This window comes from Anguilla rostrata, chromosome 19 (genome assembly GCF_018555375.3).
Source record: "Anguilla rostrata isolate EN2019 chromosome 19, ASM1855537v3, whole genome shotgun sequence".
NCBI classification, from domain to species: domain Eukaryota; kingdom Metazoa; phylum Chordata; class Actinopteri; order Anguilliformes; family Anguillidae; genus Anguilla; species Anguilla rostrata.
The window spans coordinates 10,790,493-10,805,875 of record NC_057951.1 but is presented as its reverse complement, the minus strand read 5'-3'; the positions used below and the strand labels follow the sequence as shown (position 1 = coordinate 10,805,875).

General features: G+C 50.5%; 1 protein-coding gene across 1 annotated transcript in view; it reads right to left on the bottom strand.

Moving 5' to 3' along the window:
• Positions 1-14,992, bottom strand: part of tph2 (tryptophan hydroxylase 2 (tryptophan 5-monooxygenase)) — a 32,331-nt gene extending 17,339 nt beyond the window's left edge. Inside the window, exons 1-7 of the mRNA XM_064318722.1 lie at positions 13,103-14,992; positions 12,778-12,982; positions 11,690-11,830; positions 9,521-9,704; positions 8,384-8,484; positions 5,364-5,431; positions 1,520-1,716 (exon numbers count right to left, since the gene is read on the bottom strand). Of these exons, the coding sequence (XP_064174792.1) occupies positions 1,520-1,716; positions 5,364-5,431; positions 8,384-8,484; positions 9,521-9,704; positions 11,690-11,830; positions 12,778-12,927 (841 nt within the window). The 5' untranslated portion in view covers positions 12,928-12,982; positions 13,103-14,992. The remainder of the gene's footprint in view (positions 1-1,519; positions 1,717-5,363; positions 5,432-8,383; positions 8,485-9,520; positions 9,705-11,689; positions 11,831-12,777; positions 12,983-13,102) is intronic.
• Between the last annotated feature and the right edge of the window lie 391 nt (positions 14,993-15,383).

Here is a 15,383-nt window from a genome sequence, read left to right as displayed (position 1 = left end):
CTCTCTAACACACAGGAGACATGCACAGACACGCACAGACACACATGTGTATGTGCATATTGCCATGCCGACACACACGCAGACCGAATAAAATAAAGTCAAACGGCACGGTTTTTCAAAGCCGGCTATTTCACACAGATTTCGGGGATCCCTGAGAACCAGAGGCCGGCTTCCAGCCCGCAGAGTCATTCGGCACAATGCGCCTCCCTCCCCCGCACCTCAGAGAGCCGCCGCAGCCCTCCGGACCTCGGGCAGGCAGAATCAGACTCTATTGAGCGCCGCGGAGCCGAAGCCCTGGCAGAGCCGATCTCAATCAGGACCCCGCGTCTCCGCTCCGGCAGTGTGCTGCGCCTCGCTACCCCCACACTTTATGGAGCAGAACTGAGCCTGTGATCCTGCCATCGCACGGGGGGGAGGGGGGAGAGAGAGAGAGAGAGAGAGGCTGCTGCGAAGAGAGAAGAGGAGAGAGAGGAGAGAGAGGATGTAGAGAGAGAGAGAAGGGGAGAGAGAGAGAGGAGGAGAGGGAGAGAGAGAGAGAGAGAGAGAGAGAGAGGAGAGGAGAGGGAGAGAGAGAGAGAGAGAGAGTGCTTCTGCAGGAGCCCGTGGGGCAGCGAGCGGAGCGTTTTACTGCGCTGCACAGGACTCGCCTGTTCCACCATTACCTCCTCGCCATGGAGACCGCTGTCAACACCACCCCGGGCCAGACCAGAATCACCCGCCCAAAAGACTTTCGGAAATCACTTCTGTTTCTTTGCTCTCTCCCTCTCTTATTTTCCAGCGAACACGCAGACCCGTTTCCCTCCTTCGGCCCGTAGGACCCACAGACGCTCTAGCTGCCTCTCCTGAGCGCTCTGACAGAGAGAGGGAGGGGTCTGCGTGATTAGCAGAACCTTCTGGAAGGCGAGGCCCTCGTTTAGACGTTAGAGGACATCGGCTCTGCCCAGGCTGGGCTGCAGCGAGAGCAGCACCAGAGGGGTCCCATCTGCGCTCTCTTCCCTCCTGTTTGTTTTTCTGATTTTTCATTTTGCGCCCTGAAGCGCTCGGGCTCGGTCTGCTAATCACCGGGGACGCTTCAGAGGCCTCGTTTGGCCTGATGGCCCGTGACGCCGCCGCGCCGCAGCGAACACAAACACAAACAGTCTGACACGGCGCCGCGCTCCAGCCCCGGCGCACGGCTCCCCTCAGACACGGGACCGGACCGAACATCACACCGCGGCCGCGTGGACTAGCAGCGCAGCGCAAAGTGCGAAATGTCCCCCCAACACACAAAGGGTGAGATACGGACTGAGCGTGGATCGCACCCAATGGTGCTTCTGAGGGCCTATGGCCAAGCACAAAGGCGGTGTAGGCAAATGACACTGATTAGAACTATTCTGCAGAGCTCAAAATGGCTGAAAGGGACGTGGAGGCGGGCGGGACAGTGAGTAAGCAGGGATAGGTGCCACACGCGTGTGAACGGTTTAGGGTTGAGTAGAGGCCTGGGTGTCACCCTAGTGAAGTGCGTTTGACGAGCGTTTACCTCTGAGGAAGACGGACACGTCCTCCAGCTGGGGGATGTTGTCCTCCCGGTACCCACAATGCTTTGAGAGGAGGGGGAGGTTCTTCAGGTACTCGCGGCAGGCGTGGGTGGGGTAGAGCTTGGTGAGCTCGCGAAACACCACGCCCCACGTCTTCACCTCCTCCGGCGTGTACTCCACACGGGGGATGGGCTGTCCGCTGCGGGGAGGGGGGGGAGAGACAAGACACTGACCCATCAAAGGGAGCATTCGCTAATGCGCGCCCCCCAGCCCCGCCTGCCCTCCCAGGAGGCTCGTCCGTCACGGGCTGGACTTCCGCTCCGTGGAGGACACTTCATCTTTCTGCTTCCGCGGAGCGCCGAGCGTGCCGTCCCCTACGGCCTCCTCTCTCCGCCATTTTTTATCACACATAACGCAGTCAGAGAAATACAGCATCCCGCGGTACGCCCGGCTCAGAACGCCTTCAAGCCCTTTTCACTTTCTCCGCTCTCTCTCTCCCTCTCTTGGTGAATGACGTACGCCCGAGGCCCAGCAGGGCCCCGGTCCAGATGGCGGGTAGACTGGCACACGGCCTGCCCCCCTCTCCCCTCACGCCCTCCCCCAGCCCCGCCATTAGTTCTGCTCAGAGAACCACCACGGCCATCTGAACAATTCGCTTCAGGTGAAACATGGCACAGACACACACTTATCCTTAATACTCTCCCAGAGCACAGGCCTCACTCCACAACGTCTGCTCTCTCACACACACACACACACACACACACACACACACACACACACACGCGCACACACACACGCACACACACACACACACACACACACACACATATACACACACACACACACACACACACACACACACACACACACACACACACACACACACACACCACACACACACGCACACACGCACACGCACACGCACACGCACACACACACACACACACACACACACACACACACACACACGCACACACACACACACACCCTTAACCTTAATCCCTCCCAGGGCACAGGCTTCACCCCATAAAGCCTGCTCACACACACACCCAGAGAAAGGACTTTAGTATTTGCTCACATTTCACCTTTTGAAAAATTAAACTGCTTTTTTAGCAAGCGATAAAGCGATTAAAAGTGATGATGCAAAATAGGACAGATGGCTAAATGTTGCCGAACAACCGACAGATAATTACTTTGATATAACACTGAAGCACCCCCAAAATGGCAGGACCTCATGCAGAATGGAAATCCCCAAGGGGAAGAGAGTAAAAAGTACTTTCTCTTACTCATAAAGTGTGCAGAGACACCTGGAGCGCTCTCTCCGATGGGTGACTCACTTCTGCGGTAACTCTCCCGCTCACGTTCACAAAGTAACTCCATGCAAACGCTTCCAGTGCGGCTCCTCAGGATGTTCCAGAACCTTCCGGTGCGCCGGCACATAGTAAATAAGGGCTCCTCCCCCCCCCCCCCCGTTCCTGCCTCCTGTTCATTCCCAAAGGTTTCCGTGTCCGTTCGCTGATTAAATGATCAATAGATGTTAATTAGGGACAGAGAGGTGGTTAATTGTTTCCCTGCGTCAGTTTCATCACCTGAGGCACACCGTGATTCACTGCATGGAGAGGAACTTTGCATTTTGGAGGTTATTTATATATTTTTCTGGGCCTATCCTTATGATTAAAAACCACACTGTACACTATATGTCAAATATCAAGTGCATGAATAAATGCATTTAAGTATTTAAGGGCGAACGAACACGCTTGCTGTCGTTAGTTAGTTTTGGTACGTACCCTAATCGGTAGATTATTTTTAAAAAACCTCACAAGGAAGTTTACGCATAAACACAGCTGCCATTGCAGACGTTTGGCAATTCCGAACTGCAGTGGGAATTGCATACACTCAGCCCCACGTTGGACGCCAAATTAAAAAAATAAAAAACTGTCCAGCTCGTCTCCACGGTAGCGCTTTCATGCAGCGGGGTATTGGTATGCCCTGGGGCTTCTCTGTTTAGCTGAGGGTTATATAAATGGGGGTCAGTTTGGATCACAAACAGCCTCATTTTTCACCGAGTGCCTCCGGAACGTGGAAGGCCGGGAGCTGGCAGGAGCACCTGCGGCCCTCAGACAGGGGGGCGCCTGTGACTAATTGACTAATTTGCCATTTGCAGGGATTTTCCTGAGGGATGAGAGAGTGCCCCCCCCTCCCCCCCCCATGCAAGCATGTGACCCTGTGGGTATGTGAAGGGGGGGTACACTGAGCCCAGGCCAAAACGGGGCCCAGCTGACAGGTGTCCTATGTTAACAGGCCCCAGCCCAAAATATTAAGGGGAATGCCCAGGGCACAATGCACAAACAGTATGCCATATCGACAGCCTGTCAGAAAAGAACAGCATATTCCAGATGAGCAAGACGAGTAAACACGCCCGGCTTCTAAAGCCTGAGAGCGTTTACCTTAACAAAAACCTGAGTGAGCCGTAAAAGACACAGCAGCAGCAGCAGCAGCAGAAGTGACACTCTCACATCCAGACGCAATAAATAAAAAAAAGATCTTTCAAAGTTCGGGCGCCGAACCAGAAAACCTGCGGCTCCCGGTCTTTCATCGCTTCACCAGACGAAAGAAAAAAAGAAAGAAAGCGAGAGAAGAGAAATAAAACGGCGACGATTACTGAAACGACGGGGAAGGCGGCGGCGAAATCGGCTCTCATGGGATCCGTCCCCCCCCATCCCCACCCCCCCACCCCCCCACCCCCCCACCCCCCCCGCCGAGACATTTCCTCTCGGGGGAGGAACGGACGCTGCACCTTTACCCTTTACCTAACCCTGCTCGCCTAGCGCGATGCAGGCTAACCCACAGCCGCTTGGGGGGGGGGGGCTGGAAGAGATAATGGAGGGCGAACCCTAAGCCTACTCGCCTAGCACAACGAAGGCTAAACCAAAGCCGCACGGGAAGGGGGGGGGGGTAAGTGATAATGGAGGGCTGCAATTTGCAGGCCTGTCTGAAAGTTCTGGCAGGCCGCTCTAATTAATGGATGACGGGGGCCCTGGCAGGCTCTTTCACACCTGCAGAGGCCATTACCCCCGCAGGCCCATTACTGGCCGAGCAGCGCGGAGCCTGCGCTGGGCCCAATCAGGGCCGGGAACCCCATAAAGCAGCTCAACAATTAAGGCCAGTCTGGGAGAGCTACGGAAACGGCCGGAGCCATTAAATAATTTACACTGTCTAAAGAAAAAGAAAAAGGCCTTTATAAATAAATCACTTTAATTAAAACTGCAGTGTCCAGTGTTGTAAGGTACTTTTGGCTCTGCAAAGAGAAGAAAAAGTGTGTATATATATAATTTAAATATGAGATGATTAAGGTGATTTCTTGAGGGCGATCTGTGTAATCTCCACAGAGCTCCTGTGACTTTCTGAACTGAGTGTATGGATGGGGAGGGAAGCTGTTAGCCCAGGGAGTGAGTGAGTGAAGGGGGGTATTTGGGGGGGTTACATGAGCACGCTCAGTCCCTGTCTGCATTGGTACGGTGCTGTGGACCCTGTTCACTGGACCCGTCTGTCTGAGGGGCCCTGTGGGGGCCCCGGTCAGATTTGCTCCTAACGAAGGTTACCTTCCCTCAGTTCAAACCGGCACCCCTCACTCTAAGCAGCTATAACAACTCACACTAGACACAAACAATTCTGCTCACACATGATGTTAGCAATGTCAGCTCAACAAAACCGCACATTGTCAAAATAAAAATAAAGAGTGAATTTACACTAACTATCTATGTTCACGAACTATCTTTCACTATCAAGGGTAGGAAAGGGTCGGAGAGACAGTGAGAGGCAGTGCGTCTAAAAAGTCATACTCACAATTTATAGTTCATGGCAACCTCCACGAAATATTTCCTCCTCTGGCGGTAAACGGTGTCTTTAAAGCCCTGTGGAAGAGGAAAAGAGATAAGAGAGACGAGGGCTAGTGATCTGACTGGGGTCAGGCAGCCTGATCACGGCTCTCCTGTCTCCCGCCACTGCTGCTGATCGCTGCTGATCACGGCTGATCGTTTCTGTCCCCGTGCGAGTCTCGGCCACGGCCAGGAGGGGCTCAACGCAATTCACCCAGAAAAAATGAGTCTGCAGTGTTTTACAGGGGGGGGCAGCAGGAGAGAGAGAGAGCACACTAAGATCACACAGATGGGCCCTAAACGAAAGACCACTCTGAGCTGGTGCATACATATTCATATAGCACACTGGCAGGTGCAGTTCACAACTTTGAATTTTAGTTCATAACTTTGTATGCCCTTTTTTCCCATAAATATTACCAATAACTGTGGCTGCGTCCCACCTGGGTCCTGGAGTACCCCAGTGGTATGCTAATTTTTGTTCCAACCACAAGTTGTTAATTTTTCTTAATTAGGCACCTTTAATGTTTAGAGGGATTATTTACCCACTTAAGCCACATTATGTCAATGAACAATAAAATTCCCATGTTCATATTATTCTGCTACATTGCAAACAATTACATAAAAGAGGGAACAAACTTTCTGGACGAAATGAAAGGCTGAGGTTAAACAATAAACTCTGGAACACGTAGCTGAGCACTTGTTTAATTTCCTGAAATTTATTAACACAGCGCAGGTTTGGCTCGTTATCGTTTGCTTTGTCACTGAATTCTTCGTTATCTTCAGCGGTCAGGTGTCCACACTTCCACCTGTTAGGGGCCTATTTATTTACCTCAGACTAATTTGTTCAGTAAAAAAAAAAAAGTGTTTTTTCAGAGTTTGCCTGGATGTAATTGGGCAGTTGGAAATGAAGACTACATGGCAGTCGCAGGGTTAGGGTTAGGGTTTGCCTGGATGTAATTGGGCAGTTGGAAATGAAGACTACGTGGCAGTCGCAGGGTTAGGGTTAGGGTTAGGGTTTGCCTGGATGTAATTGGGCAGTTGGAAATGAAGACTAAGTGGCAGTCGCAGGGTTAGGGTTAGGGTTTGCCTGGATGTAATTGGGCAGTTGGAAATGAAGACTACGTGGCAGTCGCAGGGTTAGGGTTAGGGTTTGCCTGGATGTAATTGGGCAGTTGGAAATGAAGACTACGTGACAGTCGCAGGGTTAGGTTTAGGGTTTGCCTGGATGTAATTGGGCAGTTGGAAATGAAGACTACGTGACAGTCGCAGGGTTAGGGTTAGGGTTTGCCTGGATGTAGTTGGGCAGTTGGAAATGAAGACTACGTGGCAGTCGCAGGGTTAGGGTTAGGGTTTGCCTGGATGTAATTGGGCAGTTGGAAATGAAGACTAAGTGGCAGTCGCAGGGTTAGGGTTAGGGTTTGCCTGGATGTAATTGGGCAGTTGGAAATGAAGACTACGTGGCAGTCGCAGGGTTAGGGTTAGGGTTTGCCTGGATGTAATTGGGCAGTTGGAAATGAAGACTACGTGGCAGTCGCAGGGTTAGGGTTAGGGTTTGCCTGGATGTAATAGGGCAGTTGGAAATGAAGACTACGTGGCAGTCGCAGGGTTAGGGTTAGGGTTTGCCTGGATGTAATCGGGCAGTTGGAAATGAAGACTAAGTGGCAGTCGCAGGGTTAGGGTTAGGGTTTGCCTGGATGTAATAGGGCAGTTGGAAATGAAGACTACGTGGCAGTCGCAGGGTTAGGGTTAGGGTTTGCCTGGATGTAATCGGGCAGTTGGAAATGAAGACCACGTGGCAGTCGAAGGGCGGCATCAAAGCGGTCGCTCTAAAGCGGCTGGGACACCGCAGCCCTGTAACGAGACCCCGGTTCCGCTCAACCGTCCTCGCGGGCCGAGGTGCGTCACCAAAATGGAAAAACACCGCCGCTCGCTTTACTCACCACACACCCCGAAAACAAGACAGAGAGAGAAACACAGGGGCAATACACCCTGTCTCTGCACATCTCAATACAAGACTCCATTACCTCTAACACATCTTATATTTTGACACTTCATTTATGGAGAGCTGTCGATGTGTGGAACAGCATACCAAGGTCCCTCAGAGTAGTCTATGTAAAAAAAAACTTTCAAAGAGAAAGATGCCAACAGAAGAAAGGAACTACACGAGTACGTAAGTCTGTCAGCACTGCATGCAACCAACCAGATTTAGGACATTTAATAATGTGAAATACTATGTTATTTAGTATCATAGTTTGGCCCTGGCCCCTGGCACTACATCATTTCCTGTACTGGTTTACGCATGGGCTGTGCTCGGACCTGCTGGGGATATGCTTTATATTAGTTTGAAGCCTTGAGGCCTTTGCTTGCACAGTAGCCAGCAATAATGTTAACCTGCCCAAGAGTTTGGACACTGCTACAGTAAAGCGTATTAAATTTCACTAAAAGTGAAAATACATATATATATATATATTTATATATATTTCAGTCACAGTGAAAACTCATTTTTCAAGGAATACGGCACCAAGTTTTCTTTTTTGTAATTTTAAACCGCCTGCCCAAAAATGGATCCTTAATAGAACAATATAACTGCTTCCTCTGCGGAGACTCAGAGATGTTCCAGTTCTGACAAGCCTTCGAAGCTAATGTACAATCAGTGCCCTCCTTACACACGTATAAACCTCTCTCCTCGTCCCATTCTCCCTTCATATGACACACCGAAATGAAATGAGATTTTCCGTGAGTTACAAGCTTGGCTGGTTATGGCATTTTGCCGCTCTCCTTTTAATTAATTACAGCTGGATTTTCTTATAAAGCATTCATGTACTAAATTAAATTTTATTTTTTAAAAGAATTATGTGTAAAGAGAAACTCAGTAGATCTAGAGCATGCCGAATGTGCCTTAAAAAAATCCTTCACAGGTCGGCTCAGTCCTGAGGCGGTTTTGGCAGTTGGCTAAAGCAGCTAGCCGTTGGCATGGCGACTGCTTACCGGATGGTCAGCGTCGAGCTCCGAGCCGTACATGAGGACCCTGTGGGCGCACTGGTCCAGCTCCGAGATCTTACGCGGAAACCAGGGCACCTCGTCCAGCTCTGCCAGTCCAAAACACACACGCGCGCAACTCAGAATCGCACATTAGTAATATCTTACAGACACAGAAAAATTCATCACACTTTATAAATATGGCTGAAGACCACATCCAAGGTTGTTTCAACACGTGAGTGGTAAAACAACATAGAATTTACAGCTGAGAGACAGAGAGTCTGTCCCTTTGCACATTCACGCTTTTTCCAGACAGCAGATAGCAGACAACAGAGAGCAGACAGAAGTTAGCATGCGTGTGGTGTGTGCCGTGTAGCTACGCTGGTAGAGCTAGCATCCTCTGACACGAGTACTCATGCGTCTGTGTGCGTGTCAGTGCTGTGGATTTAGACACCACCAGACAGCGGGTGATCCTGAGGATCGGTCTGACAGCTAAAGCGCATTTAAATTTTAATTACACACATATCGACGTTTTCTAATGCAAACGATACATCAAGGCTGCCATGATTAAGCAGTGAATTTTAATTAATCGCATAACAAATTGTGCTTTGGCTTGAACTAAAAAAAGAAAAGAAATTGTGTGCCGTGAATGTTTTACTATACCTCCGCGTACTGCTTCATTTACAGAGTTGCGCTTTTACATGATAATTATTTACTGAAAACATGCCATTTATGGGAAGCACCCAGTAATTTCTGCAGCAAATTGGGTTAGGTTTCCCTCAGCTGAGCTGCAGATTTATTATAACGGCATTACAAAATATTATAGAGGCGCGCAGAAGAGGTTTCACAGCGCAGACACACACTTAAGAAGTCTTTAAGAAATACTCACATTTTATGAGCTTCACTTGTTCCCAGTAGATAAAACATCGCAAAAGTTATTACATTTTTCTTGTAATTTAAGAATATGAGTTGACCCACAAGTATTTGGTCTCCAAAGAGTGTAGTTTGGTGTTGTATTTTGGTGGTAGAGTATGGCTGTATTTGGGGCGATAGAGGGGGTGTTGGGGCTGTATTCGGCTATTAGAGGGGGTGTCGGGGCTGGTGTCGCGGCTTTATAGGGCTGGTAGAGGGGGTGTTGGGGCGTACCTTCCTCCTCGGACAGCGTGTTCTCGGGTGCGTTCAGGGAGGCGGTGCTCAGGTGCAGTTTGAGGTGCTGCACCAGGTCGCTGAACTCCCCCTTGCTGCAGGTGCAGTCGGCGTAGATCTCCACCTCAGAGGCCCTGCGCCTGGACCGGCGCGACTCGATGTGGGCCAGGTTCACCCCCTTCTCCTGCAGAGCCAACGCACACCACCCCAAACCAACGCCCAATACCCAATACACCCCCTTCTCCTGCAGCCACGGTTCACACCACCCATTACACCCTCCCTCCCGCAGAGCCAGGAACTTACCACTAGCATGTATCACACCATCCCAATAAACCCAACTACACCCCTTCTCCTGGGCCAGGTTCACCCCCTTCTCCTGCAGAACCAGCAACCCATTACCACAGCTGTACACACCACCCCAATAAACCCAACTACACCCCCTTCTCCTGGGCCAGGTTCACCCCCTTCTCCTGCAGAGCCAGTGAACTTTACCATAGCAGTACACACCATCCCAATAAACCCAACTACACCCCCTTCTCCTGGGCCAGGTTCACCCCCTTCTCCTGCAGAGCCAGCACCCATTACCACAGCTGTTCACACCACCCCAATAAACCCAACTACACCCCCTTCTCCTGGGCCAGGTTCACCCCCTTCTCCTGCAGAGCCAGTGAACTTTACCATAGCAGTACACACCATCCCAATAAACCTAACTACACTGACTTCAAGAAACCTAACTACACTACACTGACTCCAATAAACCTACGCCATTTATTACAATCACAAGCCAGCTGGTGGCCTAAACAGTCTATGCGCTCATTAACAGCCACAAGCACAGATGGGCCACACAATTCAGGTTTTAAATGTTGTATATTTAAATCTATTTCCCATTGGTTTCCCTCGGTTACTTCTTGTTTAGGGCCACCAAAAACCCTAGAGCCAGTTCTTAGCACAATATTTAAAATTAAACTAAATCAAAAACTATACAATACCGCCTTTTAATAGGAAGAAACCCTTAAAGTTTTAGTATGTGTGATCCACTGTACACACAAGTAGGCAGTTAACACTGGTACTAGTTAAATACTTTCTTAAAACAATGTCTTTTCAAAAAAGAAGCAACCCCATGCAACCCCTTTCTCAGAATGTAGATGTTTTTATTCTAAAAGCTTTCAGCCTGCGTCAGTGAAACATACTGCCTTCTGACTGCCACAGTCTGGCCGTAGGCAAAACCAAAGAGAGTCAATGAGGTGAGGAAGAGCACTCTATTTCCCATCATGCCACACTTGGCGTCACAGCCGGCCCGGGAGGGAGGGAGCCAGCCAGCGCGAACCGTGACGGCCATGTTTGGAAACGATGGGGACCCCCGCTGTAATAACAGTCAGCGGCAAACACACCCCCGGGGCCTCATGCATCTATTCCAACTGGCCTGCAACAGGACGCTTTCAACAGAAATGTGATTTTTTTCTGGGCAGAGCTCATTTTACGGAGCGGATCGGAGGGAAACGCTGCACTGGGTTGCAGGGGACAGGGTTAAACCCGAAATGGGACTTTGTGCACCACAGACGACTGACTGTTTTCAAAATGGCGTCCGGTCTCCTGCACTGTAATGGGAGACAGGGAGCTCACCCCAATCGCTCATCTCATCCGTCCTCGCCTCCTCGGTCCTCGCCTGACCCGGATGCCGCCATCTTTAGGGACACTCCAACCCCTTAAATGCTCCTTGAAGGAGCGAGGAGGCTCCCAGAGGATACTTCAGCAAGGAAACACGAGTGCAACCCTTTGCAGAATTATTTTTTTTTCCGGAATGAGTGATGAATAAATGATCGGCCTGTGGATCCAGCTCTCCACATCTACCATGTCTGTAATGTGGCTTCAAACTGACGCTTAAAAGAGCAACAATGTTCCATTAGCCTAATACACGTTTCCTGGATTCCTCCGTCCTAATCGCCATTCCTCACACCCGCTGGGCTGAGCTAAGGAGGCGAGGAAAGGATGTAAGGAGGTAAAATAAGCGATTGGACTGAGCCCCGGTTCGCTGAACGGCTGCCAGGACCTCCTCATCCTCTCTATGACCATGACCAAAGGCAGAGTGAAAGTGGGGGCAGTGGAGGAGGATATATGGGCCGGGTGGGGGGGGGTACTGGGGGGGTTTGAGACAGGTCCGACACAAACCTGAAAGAGCCGCAGGGCCTTGACCAAGCAGCCGATGTCGTTTTTCAGGGCGATCACCACCGTGGTCTTCCCCGACTCGTCCGCCTGCACCCTGCTGTCCCGGTCCTTCTCCTCGATCGGGCCGAACGAGGGGCGGCGAGGCTGGAGAGGGAGGGCACCACACATCACAATGACCCCTGACCCCTGACCCCTGACCCCACCACCACCACACCAGAAGCACTGACTCCATTACAGCCCCTCTGAATTCAGGCAGCGTCGCTCCCTGCCTGTCCAGCGGTGTAATTGCAGCGTGTAAATTACGGGCTCATAAATTTTTAAATAAAGAAGCAATTACAGCTGACGCTTCCTCCAAAGAGCCAGCAAACCCACCGAGACACCAACCGAAAAAAAACAACACAAAAAACCCCGCTGTCCGTTTCCCTTCTCAGAATGCAGAGACGTTAATTTAAGCTGCCCAATCCACAGCCTAATTACGTTCCCGCCGGACACATTTCCACGCAGACCGTCTCCCGCGCATCCGTCATCTGTTCCGGGGGGGGGGGGCTACGAGGAGGCAGGCTGCCAAAAACCACCACCGGACAGCTGGCTGCCCCACCCTTCCACCTCACCTCTGCCCTCAACTGCCTGCAGTGATAGCATGCTAACGGTCTTAATGATGCATCAGCACACCACGATAAATAGTTTTTGACATCATTAAAGTCGTAAACGTTAAACAACTCATATAAAATCGACAGACTTGTGAATATTTGACACGCTGAATAAAATCTGACTTTGTAATGTTATCTCGCTTATCCACAGGAAATGGAAAATTTCAGAAAACAGCATTCGGAAAATAATTTGACAGAATATATTATACACACACGGGCTTGTATATAACCTAATTTTTTTAACTTCTCCTTGCCATCTTAACGAGTGGTGAGAGAGAAAATGCACACCTGCAACACTAAGAGCGTTAATGAGCTTACCGAGACGTCAAAAGCCCTACGAATGATAAATGATGACATTCCAAAAAAACCTGCCCATCAACGGGTCAAACTTCCAGCCCCAAATCAACCTGAGACAGGGCGAGGGTGTAAAGAGAGACTCACCCCCTGGGCCGCCCCCCGCTGCTGGTCCAGCATGGCTGAATCCAGGGACAGGCCCCTCCTGGCCCAGTACTTGCTGGAGAACATCATCATGGCCGGCTGCATCCGGGGCACGGGCTCCAGACGGCCCTTCTTCATGGGGGAGACGGCCATCGGCGCACAGTCCCGCAGCCACGCTCCACCAACAGCGTCTTCCACAGACTTCCCCCTGCGCCAGAGCACACCCATCTTATATAGCGTCCCGGCGAGTGGAGATAAGCATCCGCCCCCGCCCCCGCCCCCACCCCGCCACCGGAGAAGGAGGAGGAGGAGGAGGAGGCGTGCTCACTGATAACGCAGGCTGGCTTTGAACAGACGCCGCCGCTCGATTGGCCGACGCGAGCCTCGTCTCCGATAACCTCGGTGTTAATCCTCCACACCTGTTGAAATTTAAGCATTTCAAAGAAAAAAACAAATAAAAGCCTGCATATTTCACACATGACAGAACTGCGGGAAAAAGCCTCATGATGAGAAGTGCAAGGCCATCTTTAATGACCCTTTGAATACATGAGCGCTGGTGCGATGCACAGAACATGGTCATGCGGCTCGAATCCAGTATTTTTTCAGTATTTGGCATCAGGTATGTTCTGTGCACTGTAAACCAGCTGGGGCCCAGTGCTCAAGTCAGGAACCTCTGCAGCTGTAATACAGCTGTGCTCTACGGTCCTTGGTCACTTATGGGACAGATGTTCCCAAAAAAATAAATAAATATGAACACACAGCACTGGGACCCAGAGGGTGATTTCAAAACAACAGAAAAAAATAAAACAAAATAGTCCAACCCATTTAAAATTCTCATCAGTTCCTTCAGGTGCTTTAAAATGCAGAGACACAAATTTTCTGTTTCCAGGCATTCAGTGTCCACTTCAAAAGCCGGTTCCTCAGGACACGTCCTGTTTATAGACAAACTCGTAAAGCTCAGTCTCATCGGCTGGTCCTGTGACCTTTGAAACGTCTGGCCGATGCATGCATGGTCATCAAACAGTTCAGTTTACACTTCACACAACCTATGCTGTGTACAGTCAGCTCAGCGGAAGCACCTGTCACATTTTGACGCCAACAATGGTCAATACAACCACATTTCATGGTCAGCCTTTAAAATGACCGAAGCTCTTTGGCTGACAGCAACACCCCATGGATGATGGATACTGATAAGTGTGTCTTATCTACTGCGGTCCCAGGCTCACATACCCCATAAAACGCACCCTTCCCGTGAAAAACCAAAGCAGACCCAGTTTAAAATGCGTTCTTTCTTCACCTCAACCGACAGACGCGGCTTCACATGGCGAAACGCAACAGTATTTGTCAACACCCTGCATGGAAGTTTTGTCTTTAATAAAAGCAGAGATGAAAGATAAGTCGCAGCAATGTGTGGGGGGTGGGGGGGGAAGGAAAAGCTATCAGTAGATTGTGAGGCAATTTCCTGTGGGACAGGAAATGAAAGAGCGGAGAGATGGAGACAGGCTTATGGCACATTTTTATGAATGTGATGCCGGGCTTATAAGCAGATAGATGAGAAAGATATTTCTCTTTCACCGCTGTCTCCAAATACCTTCTGTGAAAAAAAAAATATATATATATATATATATATATATAAATAACTAAATAAATAACACAAGGACAAACTGTGAAAGGTCAATGAATTGGCAAAAAAATAAATAAATAAAAGTCACTTGAGCGGCGTTTATCAGGAACTTAAAAGCAGAAAAACCGAAATGCCACTGGGGCTGAGGGAACGGTGGGCCTTAAGCAGAGCTTCGCCGTGGCAACGAGGCACCCCTTCATGTGTCCGTCATCACTACGCCGCCCGTTTCGAAACATCTGACGCCAGACGCCCCACACAAACGCTGCTTCTGTGCGAGCAGTCATCTCTGACAGCTCAGGCTATTCAGAGAAGTCCACCTTCAGTGAGCCCGGTGTCATTATACGCCTGCCCCATTATCGCTGCGTCTCCCCGGTACAGACTGTCTGAGCCTGGCTGGCGGTGCCGCGTCACGCGCTGCTCTGCGTCGCTAACGTTAGCACAGCGGCAGCATTTCCTTCAATTTTCCACAGCCAATTTGAGAGACGCAATCCTTTCCAGCCCCGTGATCCTGCTCAAATGTTCCCTACGGGCACGCTCTGAGGAGGACGCCCACTTATTTTCCCATCAGGCAATTTACCTGCCAGTCACGGAACGGTCTCCTTAATCTCGGGGAGACGCGGCGGCCGGGGCGAGTTTCGCTGAAACAGGCTACGTGCTAGCCGCCACGCTGGCTCCCCCACGCACTAAAGGGCTCTCTGAAGCCTTCGATCGCGAGCAGAGGTGCGAGCAGCCGGGACAATAATTTGGGTGTCACATGCAGGACGAGCCGCACCCCTATGTTTGCAGCTTTCTGGGATGCGTCGCGCTTTCACTCGCGACCCGAAGGAATGTCAAATGGAAAAACGCATCAGTACAAGAAACTGCGCTGTCACGTCCGACTAGTGACACACCCCACAATCTCCAGACGCGGTAACACTGACCAGAGCGGGCGCCAGACTGGGCCCATCTCACCGAGCGCCAGGCTCCTCCTCTTGATCTACACACT